The sequence below is a fragment of the Rhinatrema bivittatum genome, chromosome 5 (assembly GCF_901001135.1).
Source record: "Rhinatrema bivittatum chromosome 5, aRhiBiv1.1, whole genome shotgun sequence".
Taxonomy (NCBI): domain Eukaryota; kingdom Metazoa; phylum Chordata; class Amphibia; order Gymnophiona; family Rhinatrematidae; genus Rhinatrema; species Rhinatrema bivittatum.
The window spans coordinates 133672132-133699424 of NC_042619.1; the positions used below are offsets into that span (position 1 = coordinate 133672132).

A 27293-nucleotide genomic window follows, 5' to 3' on the forward strand; every position below is an offset into this window, starting at 1 on the left:
TACAGCATTTCATCCGCAGAGTAACGGCCAGGTCGAACGGACAAATCGTACTCTCAAGGCCTTTCTCCGAGCCTTCGTGGGGGACCTCCAAGACAACTGGGTCTCGCTTCTTCCCTGGGCCGAGTTTTCTTATAACCGACACAAACACTCGGCCACCTTACAGTCCCCCTTCCAACTGGTTTACGGGAAAGTACCCAAACCTCCTTTGCCCTTACCTGCGACGGTCTCTTCCCCGGCAGCACAGCTGACAGCGGAGCAGATCCATCAGCTCTGGCTCTCCACCCAGGAGAGACTTCACAAGACCACGGCCCGGTTCAAAAAGTATGCAGACCGGTCTCGACGCCCCGCACCTGTCTTCTTACCCGGGACAAAGGTCTGGCTGAGCACCAGACACATTCAGCTGCGGACTCCCTCCATGAGACTGGCGCCTCGCTACATCGGCCCCTTCCCGGTAGCTGAACGCATAGGAGCAGTGTCCTATCGGTTACGCCTCCCATCCACGCTGAAGATTCATGATGTTTTCCACGTCTCTCTTCTCAAACCAGTGGTCCACTCCCACTTGCGACCTCAGCCTCCGGAGCCCACTCCTGTTGCGACTGACCCTGGAGCCACGTACACGGTTCAGGAGGTCCTGGATGTTCGGTTCCGTCGTCGACACTGGGAGTATCTCCTTTCCTGGGAGGGGTACGGTCCTGAAGAGAACTCTTGGGAGCCCTCCTCGCACATTCTCGACAAAGACCTTCTCCTCCAGTTTCATAGGGCGCACCCGGACAAGCCGCGTCCTCCTGGGGGGGGCCGTAGGAGGAGGGGTACTGTTGCGATCCCGGGGCGCCCCCGGGACCGACACTCACCCCGCGGCGGTAGCGTCGCTGGCTCCGGCCTCCCAGGCCTGCAGGGACCGCGGGCGCTGCGCCCCCGGCCTGTCCCGACCTCACTCGGGCCTGCAGGGCCCTCTGGCATCGCGTCCCGGCCTCTTCCGATCCGTCGGCGTTCCTCGGCGGCTGGCCCCGCCCCCTAGACGCACGCGCGCGTCTCTCAGCTGGCCTTAAAGGGCCAGCACAGGAAATTGGCAGGGGAAGCTCCCGGGTGACGTCAGACGCTGCAGGGTATAAAAACCCTGCAGTACAGCCCAGCCATTGCCTTGCAACGAGGTTCCCAGGTTCGTCCTGCTCCCAGTTGCTGTGTTCCTGCTCGTCACTTTGATCTTCTGGTTTTCGACTTCGGATTGGCTTGTGGTTCTTCTTGGCTTCTGACCCTGGTTCGGCTTCGGTGTCTTCTGGCTCTCGACTCGGCTTGGCTTACGATACTTCTCTGGATCTCGACTTGGACTGGCTGTCAACGACTTCTCTGGCTCTAGACGCGGACCGGCTGACAGCGATTCTCCGACACCTGACCCGGGCTTGGTGAGCTACTTCTCCATCGATAGGGATCTCCTAAGTCCCAGCGGCCGGGTTCCTACGGGCTCCTCCCGGGGGGACACCGGCTTCCAGGGTGAACCGCCTAAGTCCCAGCGGCCGGACTCCTACGAGCTCCTCTCGGGGGAGTACCGGCTTCCAGGGCGAAGCACCTCTCCCACCGGGTCAGCTTCATCTCCTGGTCCTTGGTCGCATAGGGCCCTTCGTGTCTTTCTCCCGGTAGTCCGCAAGCCTGCTTTCGCCGCCTCCCGTTTGGAACCGGTGCCCCTACCTCTCTAAGGTATTCCATCTCCTGGTTCCGATCGGCCCAAGGGTCCACGAAGCTAACAAAAGGTCTGCTGGCCTGGGGTTTTACATTCAATGATTTGTTCACCCCGGAGCTATGCAAGAACATGGTTTTCATCAATCTTAGGCTGCCAGCACTTTCCATAGAGGTGTTCAGTGACTGGGAATAGTTTACAAGTGCTAAAAACCAGGAATGTTTTAACATCCATAGCAGAATAACATATATTTAAAGCTCAAGTCCATCAAAGGTTAAAAAAACAGTTTGTTAACAATGATGACAGAATGGGATTTTTTGCAGGGTGTGAGTGATAGCGAGTCAAGGGTACCCTCTATGGGGATGGGGGTCATTTTTTGGCCAGTTGAATTCCATATGTTTATTTGTCATATTCCCTGACCTTTCCTTAAAAGTGGGGGAAGCAAAGGAAAATCTGGCAGTAAATTGGGAAAATGGGCAGACTGGATGGGCCTGGCGGTCTTTACGTGCCATCAGTTTGTATGTTTTCTATAAGCAGATCAAAAGTACCATGCTAACTCACCGAAAACAGAAGTAGTTAAATGGAAAACCAACTAGCCATGATATTTTATAAGGTTAACTAACAGATGTTCAAAGATGGATCACCAAAGTCCAGTTGCTTTAACTTTGCTGGTTTCTTTTTATCTATTATAATATTTTTTTATGTGTTCTTTGTGTAGTAGAACACTATTTATATAAGCCTCAGTTATGAAAGCACAGCATGCAGAGCTCTAAAAGTTAATCTCATCAAAAAGCACACTGAGGTCAATATTTGAAGGCATTTATCTGGAAAACGCAAAGTGTTCTCCAGAAAAATGGTGACTTTTGAATATCGGTGCCTCTTATCACATACATTTTGGCCGGATAAGTCGTCCTCCAGATGAAATGAATCCACATGTGGTAGGCGTTTCAGGGGCAATCCGCAGCGGAGTTGAGTTAGCCGAATAAATTGTTTGGCTAACTCAAGACAGGGGCAGCAGCAGGGAACGTGTTCCCACATAACTTTAATTTAACCAGCTATATTCAAAGAATATAGCCAGTTAATAAGTGCTTGAAGGTTAAAATAAAGAAAAGCTCTTGAGCAGGTAGCCCAATCCCCCATCCCTTGCCTCAATGAAACCAATGCTGGCTGAGCTGATCCTCCCCGCGCCCCCTAAAATATGTAGCAAATGTTGGAGGCCTAAAGGTCCAAAAAGCCTCCCTCTTTTAAACTTCAAGTGCTTCTTAACCGGCTACATTCTTTGAATGTAGCCAGAGAAGTTAAAGTTATACAGGAACATGCTCCCAAATAACTTTGAAACCTAACTGGCTGTATCCAAACATAGCCTGGATAACTTTATTTGGGGATATTCAGTGGGATATTTATCCCGCTGAATATGTCTGATAACTTATCTGGCTATCTGTAAGTTATCCATTTTGGGATTGTTTGCATATTGGCTCGTTACTCCAGGACATCCCCAGGTCTCCTCTTGTGTACACAGTCTGGGAAAGCTTTCTTTTGGGAAGAGGATGAAAGGAAAAGTGGTACTGAAATAAGTTTTTGCAGATATTTTATAGACTGGCTCCATCAGTCTAAATAGCATAAAGTTGAGTTGACTAATTTGATTTCTGCTTTGTAAGTATACTTTTGTCCTTCGATGGTCTTTTTACTCAGTTCCTTTCCTCCTTATCTCATGGCATCTGCACAGTTGCAGTCTTAACTGACAGTGCTAATGGCAGGCAGTCATCACCTCCAGCTCTGCCAAGAAGCAGCCTGCGTCCTTCCCTCTGCTTCTTATCCCCTCTAGTATACACTGTTTATCAATTTTTGACAGATTTGGTCTTCGTGACTGGTACTTTAAGGCACTGGATGTAATCACCATTTTTTGCCTCTTTCACTCTTGACTGTATAGTCTGGCACTGTTTTCTCTATGTAATGGCCTCACCCAACACTTCCATTTCCAATATATCTATCTATTTATCTAGAGATATAGATATAGATTGCCTGATATATATATATGTATATATGTATATATATAGCTAGATATATAGATACTCAGAAACCTGCCATTATGCCAGTTTCATTCCTTACTCAGACAAAGAAAAATTGTGATCATCTCTGTACTATTCTCAGAGAGCTTCACTGATTTCCTGTCAAGAGATTATTTCAAAATAATTTTCAAACATATTTATCTGTTTGTTATACCTCACCCCTTTGCTATAAACACAGTCAATATATCATTAGTACAGGATGGAAGCAAATCTTTAATCAATAAGGCCCATACTTACCACAAAATCCTTGCCCCCTTTCACTGATCCCAGGTTACCTCAGGTGCACTTTTTGTTGAGTAAATTTCGAATGCAACTTTACATCTTGGAGATGACTTTATGGCTCAGTGGCAGTACAAGAGACCTGGGTTTAATTATACTCTATGAGTATCTTCAGGCTGGTGGAGACTGATAGTGCTGCAGAGAACAGCGTTCAGGGCCCGCAGGAGGAAGGGAACCTTAGGCATTGCACATCAAACTGACTGAGCTTTTCCTGGTTTTGGTTTATGGTCCAGATTTTCAGGAGCAAAACAGAACTACACATCTTTTTCACAGGACAAAACCAGAACTGGCCCCAACTATCCCTTGTGACTTCTGGTAACCTTAGAAGGGCATGAGAATCCTATAGGAGGCAATTTTCAGTAAGTTATGCAGGAACTTTTGTACCCATATGTCTTGCAGCTAATTTTCTAAGAGGTAACAATTTGATCATAAGAACCCATACAATCGCATTTTGTTGAGGAGTCTGTATTAAGTGTTATTGTTTCTTATTTTGAAGTACAAGATTAATCTTGATGTTTAGGATCAGTAGATATATGGCACTCCACTATAGTCGTGCTTTATTGTTTTGTTTTACTTCCAGTATTTTTCACTTTTTTTTTTGCTACCCTCTCCTATGCTAGTACATTCTATTACACTTGCTCTGGGTTCTGAAGGGAACTGCAGGCCATCTTCCATAGTGCAAGGAATGCTGCTGTGATGCCAGGAAGAAGATGGACTTCAGGAAAGAAAAGCCAACATCTGGAAAGAGTGGGATGGCTCAGTATTACAGCCAGTACTTTTGAACATCTTTATTAGCAATGTTGTAGAAGGACTCAAAAGAAAAGTATTTCTGCATGCAAATGACATAATATATAGAGGAATGTCAAATCTGAAAGATGACTTGAAAAATAAATGTAAGACTAGACAAAACTTTGAAACCTGTGCTTCAGTACAAAACAATGTTAAATCACACATCTAGGGTTCAAAACCTGTTGGCCATTTATCAGTTAGGAGGATAAGAACAGGAAAGTGACTGATGAAATGAAGGTTACCAGTCAGCATGGTAAAATAAGAGAGAAAGCTAACAGTATACTCAGGTGTACAAGGGAAGATATCACCAATAGAAAATAGGAGGTAATATTGTCCTTTTATAGATTTAATTTATTTTGTATCCTGTCTGTAAAGTGTGTTATCTAGACAATGGTACAATAAAAAACCATACATAATAAAATCATAAAAACATATGTAATCATAAAAGATAGGACATATATAAAACATAATCAAACTTAGAATCTAAATTAAAACAATTAATACAACAAATGAAAAACAAAATGATAGACAAACAAGCTGGTAGAGTATATCTGTTACATGAATGATGTTAACAAGATCATCAAAAGCCCGAGAAAAAGCCATATTTTCATTGTCTTCCTAAATTTTAAGTAATTTGATTCTGCATGGATGTCAGGGGGAAGAGAGTTCCAAAGGGCTGGGGCTGGTAACTGAAGGAAGATTCCCTAGTGGACTCTAGGCAAATAAGTGATGGCGGGCTGAAGATGTAAATAACCTTTCTGAGATGATCAGAGAGACTAGGCTAGGGAATAAGGGGTCAGAAGTTTAAAGATAAAAGGGGGATCCAAAATGAACAGCACAAACAAAGAATTTTGAACCAAATCCAATAAGATATAGGCAAGCAGTGTATATGACGCAAGATGGGAGTTATGTGATTATATTTCTTGAGTCCATAAATTACTCTTGAAGAGGTGTTCTGGAAAAATGGTAAATGTTTTAACTGATAATTTGGAGCACTTAAAAGAAGAGAATTGCAATAGTCAAGCTTAGAAATGACAAAGGCATGAATTAGCGATTTCAAATCATGAGAATCCAACAAAGAACGTAGATGGCGAACATACTTGAGACAGGAAAAAAGGATTTCTGAACTATAGAAGAGATATACTGGGTCATAGTGAGATGAGAATCAAGCCAAACAACTAAAGTGGTAACCAAGGACTTGAGAGAGATTGAAGTGCCTTGCATCACGGAAGCAACTGATGGTGTCATTGATTTATAACTGAACCATAAGGCTTCAGATTTAGATGAATTCACTTGTAGTGGGGGAATGATGGAGCAGAGCAAGTTGATATGCATTATTCCTGCCCCCTCCCCTTTCTGCTAATCAACAGCAATTTCAGGGTAACCACAACTCGAAAGTTCCCAAGTTTGGTAGTGGCACACGTGCCTAAGATTGCTGCCAACCCTTGCTCTAGAAGATAGAAGGGAAAGAATGGATATGATAGAAACATTCAGATTTCTAACAGAATTCATTAAAGGTTTAAGAAGGAAGAACTTTCAATGAAAAGGGAAGCTCAGTGTTGAGGATTCATGATACAAAGGTGGAAGGAGAGAGACTTGGACGAAATGTAAGAAAATACTACTTTACTAAGAGGTTAGCAAATGCTTGGAATAGTCTACTAGTAGAGGTGGTAACAAAGGGAATGTGTGTGCAATATGTTAGATTACCAGAGAGAAATAGTCTCAAATATCTGGGCAGACTTGATGGGCCAATTGGTCTTTTATCTACCGTCATCTATTATGTTACTAACTAAAACAGTGGCAGACTTCAAGCATATTTTGAAAATATACAAAGTTTGTTATTTTTTTAAGCATGCAATAAACACAGAATGGTAATGATGCACTGAGGTAGCCTGCATGGAATGCTGGTTAAAGTCCAAAACAGAAGTGATATGACTACATTGTGGGGTAGATTTTCAAAGAGGTACGCACATACCCCTCGAAAACCTACCCCAACCCCCCCCTGCGCGCGCCGAGCCTAAGTCCCGGGGCTTGCATGGAGGGGCATGTCGGGGGGCGTGCCACGAGTGAAGCGGCATTTCGGGGGCGGGCCCTGGGGCGTGGCGCCGGCCCGGGGGCGTGGTCGAGGCCTCCGGACCAGCCCCTGGGTCGGGTGATGGCGCGCCCAGATTTATGCCTGCTTTCCGCAGGCGTAAATCTGCCAACAAAGGTAGGGGGGGTTTAGATAGGGCCGGGGGGGTGGATTAGGTAGGGGAAGGAAGGGGAAGGTGAGGGGGGGCGGAAGGAAAGTTCCCTCCGAGGCCACTCTGATTTCGGAGCGGCCTCGGAGGGAAGAGGCAGCGCGCGCTGGGCTCGGTGCGCGCAGGTTGCACAAATGTGCACCCCCCTTGTGCGCGCCGACCCCGGATTTTATAAGATACGCGCGGCTTCGCACGTATCTTATAAAATCCAGCGTACTTTTGTTCACGCTCGCGCAAAATTATAAAATCTACCCCTGTGCTTCTAAGAAGGCATGGGGTAACTTTCATTGAGTAGTGGTTACAACCCTAAACAGCAGTGGTGTGGATCCATTGGATCTGTGAGAAAGCATTGGAGTAATCTACATGGAGTGGCAGTTACAACTCTATAAGGCAGTAGTACAACTTTAAGAGATTGAATGAGGAACATGGGGAAGGAGGAGTGGGTATGGGTTCCATATGGGAATTTTTATACAAATCTACCCAAAGAAGACAAATTACTAAAGGGCAGAATAGATGGGCCATTTTGGTCTTTATCTGTCATTATTTACTATGTTATAAGCAAATATTTCTAGACATGACCTTTTTCTGACTGACTCCCTCTAACTCCTATGCTTCCAGCCAGAACCTAGTCCAACTACAACCTCTGCCATTTAAAACAGGGAGTCTGAGGCTAAGGTGTCATAAACCTTCATTTGCATTATACAGTAATATCATAGTAGTTATTGACCTACCAAATCTAATTAGTTGCTCCCCAGCCAATTGTTATCACCACAGATTTGTCAACCTGTGGTCATCTCCATCCCTTACTTTTACCATCAGAGTCATCTCCATCTCCACTCAGAGTCATCTCCATCTCCACTTTTACCATCAGAGTCATCTCCATCCCTTACTTTTACCTGCAGAGTTTCTGATTCTTGTATTGCATTCCAGAGAGCCCTCTGAGCTCCCTCTGACTGGCGAATCCTACCATCTACCTACTCCTCCTCAGCTCACTGCTACACACATCCTTCCCTTTCTCACGTTCCTCTAGCAGCTTACATAAGGAATTGGACTGTTAACTTCTGAATCCTTATTAACTAACTAGTTCTCATTTTCTTGGACTTTTGCTAAACCCTGACTGCTCCTGGAGTCATGTAGTATGTTATAGCTTCTTTAGGCTCCATGATGAGATTCCTGGAACTGTCTCTCCAGATTTGTTGTTTCAAGGAGGACCAGATTTACAGTATCCTTTTTAAATCCCTTTGTCTTGCAGCAAGGTCTAAATTCAATTTTCTGTGTCACTGTTGCTAGTGTAGTTCTGCTTCTACACCCCAGCCAGTTAACACTTCAGGATCTTCCAGTACTTTGGCCAGGTACAGCTCTGCTCTTCTGTTCTCTTTCTGTTCCCAGTTCTTCTTGGCAGCAGCAGGATGAGATCAGAAATGTGAGCCACATAACCCCTACCTCCTTCCCCAATCACACAGAAACAGGAAGAGTAGGTGAAAGCAGAAGTTGCCAGTGCTTCTCCTAGGGTCCAGGGATGAAGCTAATCCCCAGATTTGAGGAGAAGGGGCCACACAAAATATTTCCCTGAGCTTGCTGTTATCTGTGCCCTGTTTTGCCTGTGTAAACTATATATTAGCTCAGAGACCTCTTGGTAACTAAAAATAAAATGCTTTTGTTTTGTAGGCCAAGGGCAAGGAGCGACAATGGCTGAGACACCAGACTCTTGGGGACCTGGATGATGCAAAAATCATTGATGGGCTGACAGGAGAAAAAGCCATCTATAAAAGAAGGGGAGAGCTGGAGCCAGAGGTGAATCTTCACTTGAACCTTTGGATAAATGCACACTGCAGACTGCATTGATTTCTTAATCAATTTGTCATCAGTAACTTTTTCTTTTTTTCATTATTTTTTCTTTTAATTTACATTTAACCCTTAATCTACGAACTTGGTAAAAATTTTGGCACATAAAATCATATAGCTGGATAACTTTAGGCTGGTGTATTCAGCGGGACGTTTATCCCGCTGAATGTACAGGGCAAGTTATTATTTATTATTTATTCATTTTTAAACAGTTTTATATACCGTTGAATAGACAAAAAGTCCATCTCTACGGTTCACATTTTATACATCAATTAACATAGAAAAAAGAAAAAATACAATTTCTCATAAATGTAAAAAACCCTAAAAAAAAATTATTTATAGAAAAGTAAGAACTTCTAAAAATTACGTATCTAGATATAAATTATAAAATATCCCAAGAATATATACAATTAAAAGTTAAATTAAGAGATTAAAAACTAAAAACAACATTAGAAAATGGAAGTAAAAAACAGGATAAAAGTAACGACTTTCTAGAGATTCCCAAAGGTTACGTGGGGGCACTACCATTTACTCCGCTACGAAAGCTTGATGGAATAACCAAGTTTTTAGATCTTTCCTAAATTTCTTCTTATCTTGCTGTAGTCTCAGGTCCGTGGGCATTTCATTCCAGTATTTAGGGCCCGCAATTGATAGCGCTCGCTCCCTGACTTCACATAAATGGGCAGATTTAATATTCGGGATCGAGAGGAGACCTTTATTTGATGATCTCAAATTATGTTGCGGTACATGTAATCTTATTGCTGCGTTCAGCCAGTCTGTCATTTCTCCATACAGAATCTTGTGAATGACACATAAAACTTTAAAAGTTATCCTCTGTTCGATCGGGAGCCAATGTAATTCTCTCAAGATCGGAGTGATATGGTCCCTCTTTCTTGTGTTTGTTAATATACGTGCAGCAGTATTTTACAAAATCTGTAAAGGCCGCAAAATACTTCTTGGCAAACCCAGCAACATTGTGTTACAGTAGTCTAATCCTGAGAATATCATTGCCTGTAACTTTAGCCTGTATCATTGCCTGTAACTTTAGCCAGATACCTTGTCCACTAAATGGCTTACTGAATATTGGCCTCAACATGTTTTACTTTGAAAGTTCAATAAAAATATTGAAATATAAAGGGGTTTCAGGAACTATGTGACAAACCTAGGCAAAATTCCAAATAACATAAGAAATTCCGTGCTGGGCCAAACCAAGGTCCATCAAGGCCAGCATTCTATCTCTAACAGTGGCTAGTCCGAGTCACAAGTACACAGCAGATCTCAAAAGCTTTGTCAGATACTCTTTTTATTATGGAAGTAGCAGTACCGTTTCTTATATATTATACACATTTATTTTATTATTTATTTAAATGATTTCTTGACTGCCTTCCCAGGCCCAAAAGAGCTGTCCAAAGTGGTGTACAGTCATAAAGATATAAAACATATAAAAACATTAAAACCACAAGTCAAAAAAAACAAATCAATAAAACCTTAATAGTAGGAACAACCAGAAACATTTCCTAGCTAAATTGCAGTTCACATCGTGGCTGATTATGAACCAATTTATCCCTCAGGTAGACTGATCCTTTGCTGTTCAATAACCGACACATCAGAGTCAAAATTTTAAACTGTACTCTTGCTTTTATGGGAAGCCTGTGCGTCAACTGTAACAGAGGAAGTGAGGCTGCCCCTCTAGGCTGTTTAAATACTATTTTTACAACCTTTTTCTGGACTGTCTAAAGCCCTGTGCATTAGCCAATCAAGGAGACCAATGCACAGTCCATTACAGTCGTCCAGTTGAGATACAATCATTGAATGAACAAAATCTAATTTCTAAGAAAAGTCGTAATCTCTGTATTACCTGTAATTTTAAAAACGCACCACATACTACCTACTTCACATGATTTTGTAATGTAAATGATGAATCAAACACTACTCCCAATGACTTTATTGTATCAACAGATATACTCTGATTGTTGGCCCAAAGTAACTTCACTGGATCCATGGACTGAACATCTCCAGTTATTAGCATTTCCGTTTTTTTAACAGTTAAAATCAGTTTTATTTGCTTGCATCAAGCCACTTTGAGACCACATTGCAGATTCTTTAATGCCATCACATCATCCTAATCTAAGGGGTAAATTACTTGGCCATCATCTGTGTAGATATACCCCCAAAAACCCACTGATTACAACATACTTCCCAAAGGCTGAATGAAATATGAATATTGGGGAGCGCGAGGACCCCTGGGGAGGTCCACAGAGCACATCAACTGCAGATGAAACTTCCCCATTTCTGTGCACTGATATTTGCTAGCCAGACAGGAACAATGCTAGTCATTGTAATGCCATGCCTTGTATCCCTAAAGAATGACATTGGCTGAGGAGAATATCATGGTCAGTCAGGTCAAATGCGGTGGTCATATATAGCAACAGAAGGCAAATGTAGATATTTATCCAACATCTGCAAAATATCATACTGGACTGATATTAATACTGTTTTCCATACTATCTCCTTTTCTAAAACCTGTCTGGGACTGGTCCAGGCTATTATTTTCATTCAAGAATGTTGTTACCTGTGCAGTGATCTCCTCCTTAAACAAGTTCATTAAAAAAGGAATGTTGGTTTCTGGCCTATAACTTGCACATCCATTATTATTCAGATTAGGTTTCTTCAGAATTGGAGTCCATATGGTATGTTTCAGACAGGCAGGAACCAGCTTCCTCCTGAGACTTGTTCATAATTTTCCTCATGTAATCCTTAATTGGTTTAGATGCTCTCTTTAGTAAACCAGAAGGACATGGATCATAAAGATAAAAAGTTGCTCTTGTCCCAGGTAATAGTTTACCCATCAATGAGAATGAATAAAAACTCTCTAACTGTAAGTTAGGGCCTAACTTGACTTTGCTAGATTCCATTATGTAGCCAAATTTTTTGGCTTTAAATATTGTCTCAAACAAGTCACCTTAATGGCATAGAAGTGCACACATTTCTCGCAGTCTATGCAGAGAGATTCAAGATTTCTGAAGTACGTTATGTAACTATCCAGGACATGACTAAGTTGATACTCCTTGTTCCCAGATTAATGATTTTGGTACTTAGAGCCAATAGGGTGAACCGGGAGACACATGAAACTGCTTCTGAAACTATTTATGACTGGGAGGAGAACAATTTTACTTAAGTGAAATGTCTCAGGTCCTCCTTTCTTTCTTTCCCCTAGATTCATCAAAATGCTATAATAGCGCATGGATAACATGTGCTGAAAGAAAAAGGAGCGTGTTTAAGGTAATTCTACAATTACCGCACACCATGCTTCGCATAGGTAGTGTATTGCAGGGTGCAGTAAACTTTGTGCACCCCGTGATACTTCTGTTTTGCAGCTCACGATGCAGATAAGCCCTAGCTCGATGGACTCTATAACGGTACCATCAATCTAGGGCGAGATAACATAGTAGAAATCTCATCTTTTTGAGACTTTCCTCACTCCAAATGACGTCAAATCTTCACCTCGGTGTACTGTGCTGTTTGTAAGTCTCACTCTGCATCTAAAACTGGCCTCTAAACCACCACCAACACCTCACCTCGAACAATTAGCTGGCCCTCCTATAGTGATATAAATAGTTGAATATTGTGAAGGCCTCCTCAGTGGTGCATTCTCTCTCTCTCTCCCACTCCTCTCCCTCAACCCAGAAATGGCTGACAGGATGCGGGCACATCGCACAGTTTAACGCCAGGAAAAAAGATGTACTTATTTCTGGCATCAAAACCATGCGATATTGCCCCTCATTTTAATTTATCCCACCCAAACCCTGCCCCAATCCCACCCCTTCTAAAAATTTGCATTCGCACCATGCAGTAACACAATTATTGCATGCGTTATGATGAATGACCCTGTTAGATTGCATACCAAAGACATGGAAGGTTGTTAAAAAGACTTCCAAGCTTAACAGAAAGGTAAATGCACTCTGTTAAATTGGGCTCTCTTTATTCAACGTTGTAAGAAAGCAAGTAATAACCAAGATTTATCCCTGTAACTTCAGAACTTGCTTGGAGAAAGAGCATGCCTGAGAAGGGGAAAAGTTTAAAATCTGTACAGGAATGGAATTAAGTTGTTGTGTTCTTGTAACATGAGGTGTGTAATAGCTTGGGATTGCTTTTGGCTGTCAAAATAAAATAACATGATATGAAGCATTCAGAAAAGATGTATATGTATATTGCTTGTTAAAGAGACATCACAAGGCATGATAACAAAGACCATCATCTATATTCAGGCAACAACCAACAAGGACTGAATTGCATAGTCTGGATAAACAGATAAGCATGGGTGTAGCTTGCTTATTGCGGTGGTTAATACCCCTAACTAATTGACAGGTCGATACAGTAACGTTGAGTTAAAGATTCCCCATCTGTAACGTGCTGGGAGCGCACAATACAGACGAGTAAGGCCATCCAGCGATACAGTCTCCAGTTTCACGCGTCCTTAGCGCTTCCTAAACCCTTTCCTAAACCCTTTCCGCACCCAGCATGTAAATGAACGAAAAAGCTGTATAATGAAGGAATTAGCTATTCCCCTGCGATACTGTAACGGGCGCTGATATTATCTCCTCCGTAACCCGCTGTTCTGCCGCGGCCTTAACCTGCTAGTTTACCGCCTCCCCCTAGTAGGAGTTAGTGTAGTGTAGTGTAAAAACATTGCTTACCCGCCCTGGTCCCGTCTGGTCCCCTCCTCCCGAAGCAAAAAAAAAACAAACGAAAAAGTAGCAAGGCTCGGGCCTGCTACGGTAAGTGTAAAAAGTGTAAAAAACAAAAAACCTGTGTGTTATATACAAAAAATAAAACAATTTATAATACCTGTCGGAGGGCCGTGGGTCCAGGCGGCCGGTGGGCAGCCATCAGCGGCATCCGGTAGTCCCTTCTCCCTTCCTCCCGATTTCGCACGGGCATTCATCCAGGCAGAGGGAGCCGACGGCGAACGACCTCCGGCTCCCCCTGCCTGGATGAGGCCAAAATCGCACGGGCGGGTCGGCAGCGGGGGGGGCGGCAGCAGGATCCGGGAGCGGCGGGTAGGCAGCAGCGGGGTCCGGGGGGCAGCGGCAGCAGGATCCAGGGGCGGCAGTGGCAGCGAGATCCGGGGGGGCGAGTAGCGGCAGCGTGTTCGATCGGGCAGGTAGGTGGGAAAAAAAGATGGCCGCCTGCACGGGGGAAAGCTGCAATTGGCCGCTGAAGACGTGACGTCACACCCCGTGACGCCAAACGTCGTGACGTCACGTCTTCAGCGGCCAATTGCACGCTTTTCCCGTGCAGGCGGCCATCTTTTTTTTGCCACCTACCTGCCTGCCCTATCGAACACGCTGCCGCTACTCGCTCCCCGGATCTCGCTGCCGCCCCTGGATCCTGCTGCCGCTGCCCCCCCGGACCCCGCTGCTGCCTACCCGCCGCTCCCGGATCCTGCTGCCGCCCCCGCTGCCGCCCCCCCCCCCCCCCCCGCTGCCGACCCGCCCGTGCGATTTTGGGAGAAGGGACTACCGGATGCCGCTGATGGCTGCCCACCGGCCACCTGGACCCACGGCCCTCCGACAGGTATTTAAAATTTTTTTATTTTTTTATATAACACACAGGTTTTTTGTTTTTTACACTTTTTACACTTTTTACACTTTTTTACACTTCCTGGTGCCTGTCATTTCAAATGTCATTTGAAATGACAGGTACCAGCGCACCCAGGTTACTGTATAGGCGCTGTTACAGCGCCTGTACAGTAAAATGGGTTGCGCGGGCATAACCCTTCCCTAACGCTTCACAGCCACGGCATGCATTTGCATGCGATTAGAAGAGAGAATCAGGCGTTAGGTCAGGAGAACTGTGCGTGCGGGGAGGAAGGGTGCGCCTGACACTGCCGCACCGGTTTTACCGCGGCCTTACTGTATCGAGCCGTAAGCTAGATATTTCACTTAGATGCAGTTCCAACACTGCTCTCTACATTGATGGCGGGGGTGGAAGGGAAATAGAATAAAAAAGGTTACTAAGAGCCAAGAGTAACAGATAAGTATGAGAGGGAAAAAAAAGCGCGAAAGCTTGCTGGGCAGACTGGATGGGCCGTTTGGTCTTCTTCTGCCATGATTTCTATGTTTCTATATATGTTATCATAACACCCGAAATGATGGAGCAAATGTTTCAGTTTCCACATTTCAAAAGGGTCATGTATAATCATCGGTCTGTGAGACAATTATAGTCCATCTTTAAGTGAAGTGCCTGTTTTTATTTACATTATATAAAATTCAAAAAAATTATTTGGACTACAATTGTCTCTCAGACCGATGATTATACATGACCCATTTGATATGTGGAAGCTGAAACATTTGCTCCATCATTTCGGGTGTTATGATGGTCTTTGTTATCATGCCTTGTGATGTCTCTTTAACAAGCAATATACATGTACATCTTTTCTGAATGCTTTATATCGTGTTATTTTCATTAAGTGCATTCACATTTTTGACTCCCTGTTTGTTCGTCAAAATAAAATACAAGAAAAAGAAAAAACCCCACTCCCAATTGCTGCTTTTCGCTTCCCTGATCTCCATCCTCCGACTGATGCTGCTGAGCCTCCTGTCACCCAGGCCCACTCTGACACCTCCCGGCTCTTCCCCCCTCCCACACCTACTGATGCTGCCAAAACTCATCCCCTCTTATGTGACAGAAAGAGAGCACGGCAATGTCTGCAAGGGATGGGTGCTTGTTGACTTCAGTAGGGGAAGGAAGGGCAAGGCATGGTAGCGTCAGCAGGGCAGAAGTGGCTTCGTCGGCATCAGCTGACGTGGGAGGGCGACGGAGCAGGTGGGATTCGGTGGCATTGGTGGGATCATGGTAACTTCAGCCGGGATGGGAGGCAGCATCAACAGGTACGGGAGGGTAGTGCCTTGGCAATGGGGAAGGAGGGTTGAGGCTCAGCAGTGGCAAAAGAGAGAGAGAGGTCACCAAAGATAGAAGGGATAAAGCAGGGTCTCGGTAGCATTAGAGGAGTAGGAAGGAGGGGGATGGGAAGCAGGGGTGGGGCTCATTGATCTCAGCTGTAGAAGGAGGGGGCAGGGCTTAGTGTCACCAGCAAGAGGGAGAAAGAGAGCTTGGTGGTGCAAGCAGGGGTATCAGCGGGGAATGACGGAACGTGGCTCAACAAAGTCAGTGTGGGGAAGGAGGGAGGGGACTCAGTGGCACCAGTAATGGGGGGAGTGACTGCATCAATGAGGGGAGGAGGGGCATACAGTGATTTGCATTGGAGTTTCCTCTGCGAAACATCTGACAAAGTTGCACAGCAAATCTGGGGAAAATCCAAAAACGTTTCTCTCAAACCCAGGAAAAATGATAAAGGTTTGTGAAAGCACTTCAGCGAGCCTCTTTTAAAGAAAAATAGACCTTTTTATTGTGGGAGTAGCAAAACCAAGCTGAAATTTGCCTGATTTCAGTTTAACCTCAGATTATTTTCGCATCTGTATTGTTGAATGTTCGAGTCTTTACTTGTCCAAGCATTACCTGGTGGACTGGTCATGTACCAGAAGGCCAAGCAGTCATCCTTTGTTTCTGCTGTTGGACTAAGCCAGCCCTTCCTTGGGTGACTGAGTTGTTCATATTAAATCTGTTGGTAAGAGTGGATAGAATGATTTTTGTGGAAAATTGTTGAGAAAATGGCACTTCTGGTGTTCTGTTCTGGGGTTTGGGTTTTTTTCAACTAGACAGAGAGTTTTTGATAGTTCTATTTTATAATAATAATAAAACTGCCCTTGACATTCAGTATCTCTTTTCTTTTTGTAACTGGGAAAGGATTAGAGCCCTCACCCTCACCTTGGCTCTTTAACCCCACCAAGCAGTCACTAAATACCTGGTAGGTGTAGATGACTGATTCTTCAAGTCATATATCTGAACTAAGTAATAACGACCTCAACAAACATGCATTTCCTCTTGTTAATGCCATGTCAGAGTGTGCAGAGGGCTCAAGAGCCTTCAAACCAAGTGAACAGAATTCCTCAGATTTGGTCCATGCTGTGTTTCTCCCCCTCCCCAGTCACATGATTAAAAAAAAAAAAAAGAAAAGAAAAGTAATATCCATGTCTTATTTTGGCAATGTTTAGTATGTGGCAAAACACCAAGGGCCTCATTTACTAAGGACTTGTTTTCCCATTCTTTATCTATGGGGAAACAAAGTTTAGTAAATCAAGCCCTAGGCTGCCCATCCACAAGACATTCATATTTTTGTCAACTTTATCCCTCAGCTTGGGAGTCCCCAGCAGAAGCCGAAACGTTTGCGTTTGGTAGTGGATGTCTCTGGCAGCATGTATCGCTTTAATGGAGTGGATGGCAGGCTGGAACGCTCCATGGAAGCCGCCTGTATGGTCATGGAAGCCTTTGAGAATTATGAGCACAAGTTTAAGGTAATTATAACTGGGAAAACATTTTTGCAATAATGAGTACTTATGCAGACCACAGAAAACAGTGGAAAAAGCAATTTCATCAAATAGCCTAACCCAGGGGCATTATTCATCAATGTAAAGAAATGTTGCAATGCAAACTGTAATAGTTTCTGTTGCTAGCAACAGGGAAATAGTAAAACCACTTTGAAAGGAACCATGAAAAACACATTTAGGATACAATTTCTTTAAGAAGTGATATCAGAGGGCTGGTCCAGTGGCTCGGTAGCAGTGCTGAACTCTGTCATGCAGAAGAGCTGAGCTTGATTCTCAAGCCCAGCTACTGATCTTTTGACCAACTGGGGCTGGAGATCCTGCAGAGGCAGCGTTCACAACTCCCCTGGGGAGGAGAGTCCCAACCATCGCTCAACAGAGGCACCTACTAGCCAGGTTCTGGGTGCAAACCTACTGAGTATCATGGACACAGAGAAACCTGACAGCAGAAAAAGCCCATATGGCTTATCTCGTCTGCCCATCCATCCAACTGCTCATCTATACAATCTCTCCCACTCCCTCAGAGATCAGAGGGAGCCACGGTCCAAAGTCGGTGGCTGCTGGTTGAGGGCTGTCACTGCAATGGTTGGGCTATGTGGGAAGGGGGTTTAAGGTATGGAAAAATCACAGGTGACTGTGAATGAAGTCTTATGGCACCAGGACCCCTATAGAAGTCAATTCCAATTGAGCTGGAAGTCTAAAGCAACAGAAGAAAACAGCTGGACCAAAAAATATTTTTTTTAAATATAAAAAATGTACATACTTGTCTTTCAGGTCATTTTTTTTCAATAACGTATAACCCCTGGGCTGAGGTCTTCACTGAGGAGTCCATGGGCCATCTCCAATTCCAAGGCTTAAGCTTTTCAAACCTCCTGTATTGTCCTTAAGTCCCTCTGTTTTCCAGGATTCCCTGTTGGGATGGCAGGGGGAGAAACTGATGTGTAAGGCTTCGAACATGTAGAAATGAAGTGATTGACACTATAAAAATCTTTGTTCCATGAAATCTATTACATCATTCAATTTTAAGTTCCGGTCAGCAATTCCTAACTGGTCTGCCATAGCTGAAGCAGAGTTGTGCTGCAAAATTTTCCTCCAGCTAGTCGGAGCCTGTTTGAGATGGTCTGAATCACTTTTGCTGCTACCGGCTTCAAATGTTTCCTTCCCCCTCATACTTCCTGGCCTGCAGGATGTCCTCTCGACAGAAGGGGGAGTCGGGAAGCAGCGCTTATCTGTTGCTGCAGCTTCCTGCTGGCTTTCTTTTGCAGTCGAAACTGCACGGGACCCCATAGCCTTCCGAGGCTTGCCAGCCCTGTGCAGTTTCAACTGCAAAGGGAAAGCCACAGAGGAGGGAGAAGCAGCAGCAGCAAGTAAGTGTGCTAGCCAACATCTGAATATGGTGGCAGGAGAGAAAGGATGAATGTGTTTAGAGGTGTAGGGGGAGGATCAGATGCTTTAGGGGGAATGGGGGAAGTAAGTTGACGATGGCAGGTGGGATGGGAAGGGAATGTGTTGATGCCATGGGGTAGAGAGAGGGAAGTAAAAAGAAATGATACCAGGGAGATGGAGGAGTGAGGGAAGGTGATGGTGTGCCATGATGAAGCGACCCTGTGCCAGGTGTGCTGTGGCATGAAAAAGGTTGGCCACCACTACAGTAGATCATAGTAAATTGTATTAGAATTATTGGGAAACATATCCAGTCACTGTCCGGATAGCCAAGTTAGCCAAATAAACGTATCCGGCTAACTTTGGAGGTATATACAATAGTGCAGCCGCACTGTTGAATATAGTTGGCTATCTTAAAGTTAGCAGAATAACCTTAGCTGGCTAATTGGAGGACAGCTTTTTGACGCAACCAGACTTAGCCAGATAAGGTATCCAGCTAACTCTGAATATTGGAGCTAGCCAGATAATTTATCCCTGAAATGCCCTTAAATTATCCAGCTAAAGGTTATCTGGCTAAATGACTCTGAATATGGACCTCGTCGTATTCAAATTCAGTCCTCAGGTACCTCCAACAATTCTGGTTTCCAGGGCATCAGAAATATGCAAATTACTTGTTTTTTTGTCCAGTGACCATCAAGACAGTTGGACAATGTGACAAATCAGTCGAGAAATGTCATAGTGTATTTGAGTGCATAAAGAGAGATGTCACTAGTAGTAAGAGAAAGTAGTAGTATCTCTTTACAGACCCTTTTATTATGTTCATTTTGAGACCACATCTATAAAACATTAACCCATTTCAATTCATAAAAGCTTTGATGAGTGCCATTACTGCTAACAATTTTCAAACTCGTGCTAATTCAAACTCTGTGTGTCTGTCTGTCTAATATTCTACCAAGTGTCCAATTTACACTCATTTCTTTTTGTGTAATTAACAGCATGAGAAACTGCTGAAACCTAAGCTCATATACTCAGAAAGATAACCAGGTCTTTCTGAAGAAAATATAAAAAGGATAGCTGCACTGAACTTCTGTTCCAAAGAAAAGTGACATTGCACAATTAAAAGTTGCAATTTATGTCTTTACTTGAAAGATAGTTGATTTTTGTGCTTTGTACATTTTGTATTTGTATATAGTTTAAATATTCTTTAAAAACAACATCAAAAGTTTTCATTAAAAAATGACTTTTCTTGTGTAGTCATAGAAGTGAATCTTTGTGCAAATTATTTATGTATTATTTATTACAAGAAATCGTTTTACTTGTTTTCCTACTGTAGTACTTGGAGCAAGGTACAGAGTTATCAAGTGGTTTACATCCATATAATAGAGAAGACAGCATATAGAGTGTCAGAGAACAGGAATGGAGCAAGGATGAAAGGGTAGAGAAAATTGTACAGTACATGCAATCAATACAATACAATTAAATCTACAGTATAGTACAAATCATCCATATTACTCAAAGCAAAATGCAGGGTTATGATAGGGAAGGCAGGGTAGTATACAGATCAGGAATGAGTGAGCGGCATGGCTGATAGGACAGAAAAAGCAATATAGCATATATAATAACCGTCAAAATGTAGTGCAATACAGTGCAACTTATTAAAGACAGGTTAACAGGTAGCCTACTGGCTTGGTGTACACATGCAGCATGCTAAGGTCGGTGCTGCTGACAATAGGCGTCAAAAGGTTAGTTTGATGGAAAAGCCAGGTTTTAACCATGCGATGGAATGTTAATATGTTGGTGGCATTTCTGGCCTTTGTTGAGAAGGAATTCCAGAGCCAGGGAAGAATAGGATAAAGGTGCATGTGCAGGTTCAGGCCAGACTAAAGTCTTTAGGAGCAGGGAGTTATAGGACAGCCTCTGTTTGGAATCTCAGTCTGTGAGTGCATTTGTAATGGTACAGGCAGTCTTTCAGATAGATAGGACCTGGTCGTTTTTGTAATTTGAAATGAATACATTAGGCTTTAAATAGGGACCAAAAGGGAATAGGAAACCAGTGAAGTTCCCAGAGGATTGGGGAAATGTGGTCCCTATAGTTGCATCCTGATAACATCTGGGCAATGGTGTTCTGCACTAGTTGTAGGCGATAGATGAGTTTTTGTGGGAAACCCACATACAATGTTTTGCATTAGTCCAATTGAAATAGGACGAATGCATAGGTCAGGATGGCCAGATGACCTTTCTCCAGGTATGGTTTTATCTGCTTAGTTGCCTGAGGTGGTAGAGGGTGCTCCTAGCAGCTGAGGATATTTGCAAATCCAAGTGTAGTTTGGAGGCCAGGATGGCACTTAATGCTCCAGACTTCAGGTTTTATTATGAGGGGGCGTTGTTGGGCAGGGGTGATATTTAGGACTAGCACTTCTGTTTTGGTGGAGTTTATCTTAAGTTTGTTGGATGTGGCCCTTTTCCAGATTTCTGAGAGGCAAATGTTTATTTTGTGTATCACAGTTGATCCCAGTCATAGGAAGACTTGAATGTCATTAACATAAACGAAGAACTGGAGATTTGATTTTTTTTATTTCATTAATCAGGGGTCTGAAGTATATATTGAACAAGCCCAATACCAGTGTCAGCCAGTCTATCAGGATGTTATGGTCAGTGGTGACAAAGGATGTGGAAAAATCAAGTAGGATTAGGACAGAGGACTTTCCTGAATTGGAGTTCTAAGAAAGATATCAAGTAGAGCAAGGAGGATGTGGCGTTTTCTAAAGCCTGACTAAAAGTTGTCCAAGGAATGCCTTTCCTTTTGCAGGGTCAGGAGTGGTAGAAGACTGCTTTTTTGATGACTTTGACTAAAACAGGGGTGTTTAAAATGGGCCTTTAGTTGTCCAGAATCTTGGTGACAGGAGAGGGTTTCTTGCAGAGGGGTCAAATGACTGCTTTCTTTAACATGGCTGGCATAATGCTGTAAGGGAGCAGTTTACTAGCCCATCCACCTCTCATGGGATGCAGTATGGTAATGACATGCCGCGCTAAAAAGGACATGCTAGGGGTCAGTTGTGCGTCCCTAATGCGTCCTTGGCATCGGGAGCCCAGGAGATGTGGCTGGTAAATTGAGCATCCATTTTCCTAAACTGATACTGTCAAGACTTTTTATTTTCATGATGCTGATTTCTGTGGTTTCTCCTACTTAGTATCACGACGATATTATGTTGAAGAAACCACAGAAAAGCAGTATTTTTTGATTGATGGCTTGGAGTGTGTCAAGACTTATTTTATTGCCAGCGCACGGTGATTTTTTGCATCGGGGTAATAGCTAATAGCCTCATCAACATGGCATTTATATGTGATGAGTGCTATTAGCTGGTATGGACGCACGTTTTGAACGCACTAATCCCATTATTGAATCGGAAGTTATTCTAGCGCATCCAAAACGCGCGTCCAACCATGCGACAAGCTATCTGCTAGGCTGAACACACTATATTGCATTGGCCCCAAAATTTGCTTCTGAGGAATCTTGAAAAATATGCTGCAAGAAACTGGGGGCTCTGGTTATTATTTGTAACTTGCTTTGCGAGTCCAACAGAACGACAAGAAAAATAATGCATGAAATGAAATGAAAAACTGAACTTGAATTCAGATGTCTAGGTTCCCAGATCATTATTCTTAACCACTAGACCATCCCTTACCTGGTTCTTTTCATATAGAAAGCAAAGCAAAAGTTCTTTATCAGCGCTCACTATTTTTAAGTGAGTTTAATTTTCCTTCCAAGCGTTAATCACAGGGGCTTGACTCAGCCAAATTTATGATTTTAATAATTTTTCTGCAATTTTCTACTGACTTCAACTAACTTAAAAAAAATCACCTTCTGTGTTATAAGAACATAGATTACGCTACCTGTGTATTTTGGAAAAGTCACATAAACTCTTTTTGGTATTAGAAACATTTATAAACCGCTTTATTGCAAGAACTTGTCCTAAGTGGTGTACAATGAGCATAAATAGCATATATAAATTAGCTAAAACCACGAACAAAACAAAATATAGGTTGAAAATAAACTGCTAATTTTATGGCTTCTTAGGATGGCCCCACTCTGAATAGCTCATTTCACTATGATTTGAACTTCCTTAGACAGACAGCCTCAATGATGTTGTGTACATTTGATGTCAGCAGCAAGGACTGAGGCAAAAGTCATTTCTTGACAATTCTTGGAGGCTTAGAGCGCTGACCAGTGACAAACGTAGCAGAAAAGGAAGTGAGGAGAAGGAGCACACAATCAGTGCAATGGCATTGCAGAGGGGAAGACCCAGAGAAAAACCTTTTCCTTTTATAGACACTTTACCTATAATTCCCATTGACTTGATGCAACATTGCCAAAGAGCACTAAAAGTTACAACCAGTTTCTCTTTTACAAGAGGGATTATGGGAAAGAAAATTAGGTGGATTCTCTTTTTATCTCATTCTTGATATAAGATGTGCAAGTATGCCTTATATTTCAAACACTCTACAGAGAAAAGAAAAGTTCAAAGAAGTGAAGGCAAAGCCAGAGATCAGCTTGGGTCTGTAGTATTGAAACAGGAAGCAAATCGGGCAGGCTAGATGCGCCATATGGACCTTGTTTATCATCATATTCTTCGTTTTTATACCATGGCCATCTAGGACCTATTGGCTATTTCTCTTATGAAAACAGTGTCAGCACAGTAAAAAAATGTGTCCACAAGTATTGGGATACCTTGTTTAGCCACTATGTGCAGAGAGAAAACAGAGAGGTTTTAGTAGAGGTCATAGTATTGTGTCCCACTGTCTATTTCTTCTATAAAAAGTATCTGCTTAATAAGGCATTCATTCACAAGTTCTACTTGCTGAAACTAGACAAGATTTGAGTTTCAGGAATGGATGACAGTTTTATTTCCATGAAGCGTGTATTTATCCATAATCTCCACTCTACTAAAGAATTAGATTTCCACACTTTACCTTCAGTACAAGTGGGATTATAAATAGGAACAGTGTGGGAAACAAATGTCTCACCCAATCTTGAAATCCTCATTTTGTTGAGTTTCGAAAGATCAAAATTGTTCAGACATCGTATTTGCAGAGATAACAGAGGATGGGTCATAAGCTGCACTAAGGCTGTCTATGACCTATTGCCTGTTTTTCTTACGGCACCAGTATACAGTAAGACATCTTACCACATGTTATACCTTTTCTGCAACTAGACAAATGAGAGTTTCAGGAAGTCTAAAACTTGTAACCATTAACACCAGTCATCAAGGCTGCAACCATAGCTTCCAACCATTTGCACATCTTTCATAAACATTCATAATTCAACCGCTGAAATAAAAAACAAAGTATGTATCATTCACTTATTGCTAAAAGAGGCTGGGAAGTGCTAGCTTTGAAGTTTTAAGTGCTGCACTAGAAAATGTAAATATCAGTAGGGAAGGCTAGTTTGCAACTCACTATAATAAGGAAAAGAGCAACAGGAGTTTGAGAGAAAACATAGGGATAGGTAACAAATCTTTATCTTGCAAAGTTATGCTACCAATAACCCCCTTGCACTGGAACATTAATATTGAAAAGAATTATAGCTCCATACAGTTGTTCCACTTAGAGAAGGATTGAATTAAATGTAACCAGGGATCTACATAATCCAAACAGTAATAGAAAATACAAGCTAGCCCACTGATAGGTAGTGCTGTGCACAGGACCTGGGTTTGATTCCTGGCTCAGATCTACTGCTTTCTGGTCAACTACTCCTGGGGATACTACAGAGGCAGCATTAATAGCCCCTGGAAGGAGGAAACATCAGTCATTATGTAATGGTGATATCTAGTGGCCAGAATTAAGGACCATGATTGCAGGATTCTAGCAGGAGAACTGGTGAGTGGCTCCCCAGTCAAGGACTGTTGCTGTAGTGACTGGGCTGATTTGGGAAGGGATATAAAATAGGAGAGAAAATTAACAGTTAGATGCGAATGAAAACTTATGGCCCCCAAGTCCAAAGGAAAAAAAGGAATGGGAAGCCCGCATTGTATTAAAAATAATGATATGTGGTTTGTATAGATATGCTTGAGGAAAGAATAACTTACTTTGGTTTAAACATTTTATTACAAAATACTACAAAATTCTTTTGGTCATGGAGTTCACAACAATTCTTGGCAGTGAAGTGGTTAATATATGGACAGGGCCCAAAACTCCGCTATCACATCTATCACCTGCATTTGCTACTGGCAGTACACCTACGAATTCAGATTGTGATAATGTTTATGGTTTTGGAAGATAACTGTGATGGTGTACCTGTCCCCATGAGCGTGTATATGGCTCTGGATTGAGCAGCGCAAAGACTTTAAGTGACAAGCTGCTTTTAAATTCCATGCAGGGGAAATATCCATTAACTATGACAGCCCTTTGCTGAGCTAAAAAAAAGATTTATAGCAAGAAAACCTGCAGAGAACTGACAGTGAATGCAGAATAAATGTTCACTGCTCTTCAAGGTCTACCCCTCCCCTCCTGAGGGCAGCCAAGCTGTGATGTTGCCGGAAGTATGTTGGACCAATTGGAGCCTCAGACCTACCTAGGAAGCAAGGAGGGTTCTAACCAAAGGGGGGAGAGAGGAAAAGAAGTGACCTAGGCTTCAGCTCAAAGGAAAGAACAGAAGCAACAGGGAACTGGCAGTGAAAGGAGACCAGGATCTTTTTTTTTGTGTGTGTGAATCCCATGCAATAAACCTCATAGAGGTGTGCTACACCAAGAGGAGTTCTGCTGAGCACCAGTGAAAGAGAAATAATCTCTCAGGGTCTAGCTGGGAATAAACTCCTCCCTTACTGTCCTTCCCTATGGGCAGAAGACACACTGGCTGCAATTTCTGTGAAGGGGTGTCATCCCTCTTCTGAAGGAGCCAACAGAGACAAGTAAACAACCAACAAAACAATCTGAATCTTAACTCTAATACTGAGAACCAGAGGGTTTTCCGTAAAGGTATATTCCTTTACTAGATGCTACACAGAGTGCACTGTGCTAGGAATTTTGCCCTACACTTGCAAATACTACAGGAGGGGCAGAGTGTAGGGGGATTTCAATCCAGAGAAGCCCTCTGTGCTGTAAACACTGGGACCAACAGTGGCTGCCTGCTCAAACAAACCCACAGTTTGAACAAAACGTTTTTACAGTAGGGTCCATATCAACCTGCCACAGCAGCCTTGTGTGGACATTTAGTTTATTCAGGAACCCCAGGACCCTGCCTCGCTTTTTTTTTTCTTGTGCATGCACTACTAGGACTGGGAAAAACATTTTTATTTCTAGCAGCTTACATTGGAGTTTTGGGGCTGCTTGTATGCCTTTTGCAGTTTCTAGATTTGCCATTGCTATCACAAGTGATGTCAGAAATCTTTTTGTCAAGTTACAGTTTGCTCATGATCCACTATTTCTTGTTGTTGCTCCCGTCGGTCGCAGACGGCTGCACCCTCTGTTGCTTACCTTTTTTCTGCCTAACTCCGTTCACCTTGGGAAGATGGCTTCCTCTGCTTCTCTATACCGACCCTTTTGGCGTCCCCAGACCGGCATGGGCGACTGCGTTCACCATCTTTCTCCCGGGATCACCTAGGGCGCGCGCAGCCCCGTCCTTTACATGCGTCATGGCGGGAACCTCGGGGGTGTCCCTACCGCATGACGTCACAAGCTCAGGACATCTAAACCCAATTCATAGTTCCAGCTACGAGTTAGCATGGAATCCTCCATGCTGATCTCTGCTCATTACCAGACTCCTTTGCTCTGTGTTTTCTCGCTCCAGGACGACTTAGGTACCCGCTCCACGGGGGCCTTGCCTCGCTCCTCTTTACCCTTCAGGGTATCTGCTACCAACAAGGACGCCTAAGGTACCTGCTCCTGGGGGGCCTTGCCTTGCTCCTATTTACCCTTCGGGGTTGCCTGTTACCAGGACGCCTACGGTACCCACTCCTCTGGGCCTTGCTCGTCTGAGACCTCTGCTCCTCTGGACTCTCTCCTACTACAACTACCAGCACCAGAGTTAGTACTGCCGCTCCAGTTCTGTCTTTGCTTGTCTCATCTCTCTCTCCATAGACTCCCAATCTACCCTGCACTGCGGGCCTGGTGAGACTGTGGAACTGCCATTCCACTCTGCTACACACAGACGGAACCTTCTCATCTGGGTCTCCTCTCCTAACTGGAATCCTTACCCGATCCTTGGGTTACCATCTACGTTGCAGTACAATAAAGATATATCTCTGTGTCCATCTCTGCCTAGAGCTAGCCTATCGCTGCAAGTTGCCACAGGGCTCTGCCCTGTGGGAGGTGTCATCTCTTACAGCGACCAAGGGCCCACGCTTCAATGTCCAAAGTACAACACTTATCTGTATAAGCTTTGTCTGATACATGTATTATATTAAACAATTTTGGTATGTACTCTTTGGAGCCTGTTGTTTTTAATTAAGTTAGTAATTAATAAAGGTTTTTTCAATATTTTTTATACATCTATCATTATTGCTCTTCTCCCATCAGTTGGTGTTTGTTTTGGTGTGTTTTTTTGAGCACTTTATCTTGTATTTAGCCC

The 27293-nt window shown here is 43.3% G+C and overlaps 1 protein-coding gene across 1 annotated transcript in view; it reads left to right on the forward strand.

Annotated features, from left to right (window-relative positions):
- The window catches only part of VWA8 (von Willebrand factor A domain containing 8), a 745717-nt gene that overhangs the window by 690436 nt on the left and 27988 nt on the right, over window positions 1–27293 (forward strand). Inside the window, 2 exon segments of the mRNA XM_029602953.1 lie at window positions 8721–8846; window positions 17156–17314. Coding sequence (XP_029458813.1) covers window positions 8721–8846; window positions 17156–17314 — 285 coding nt within the window.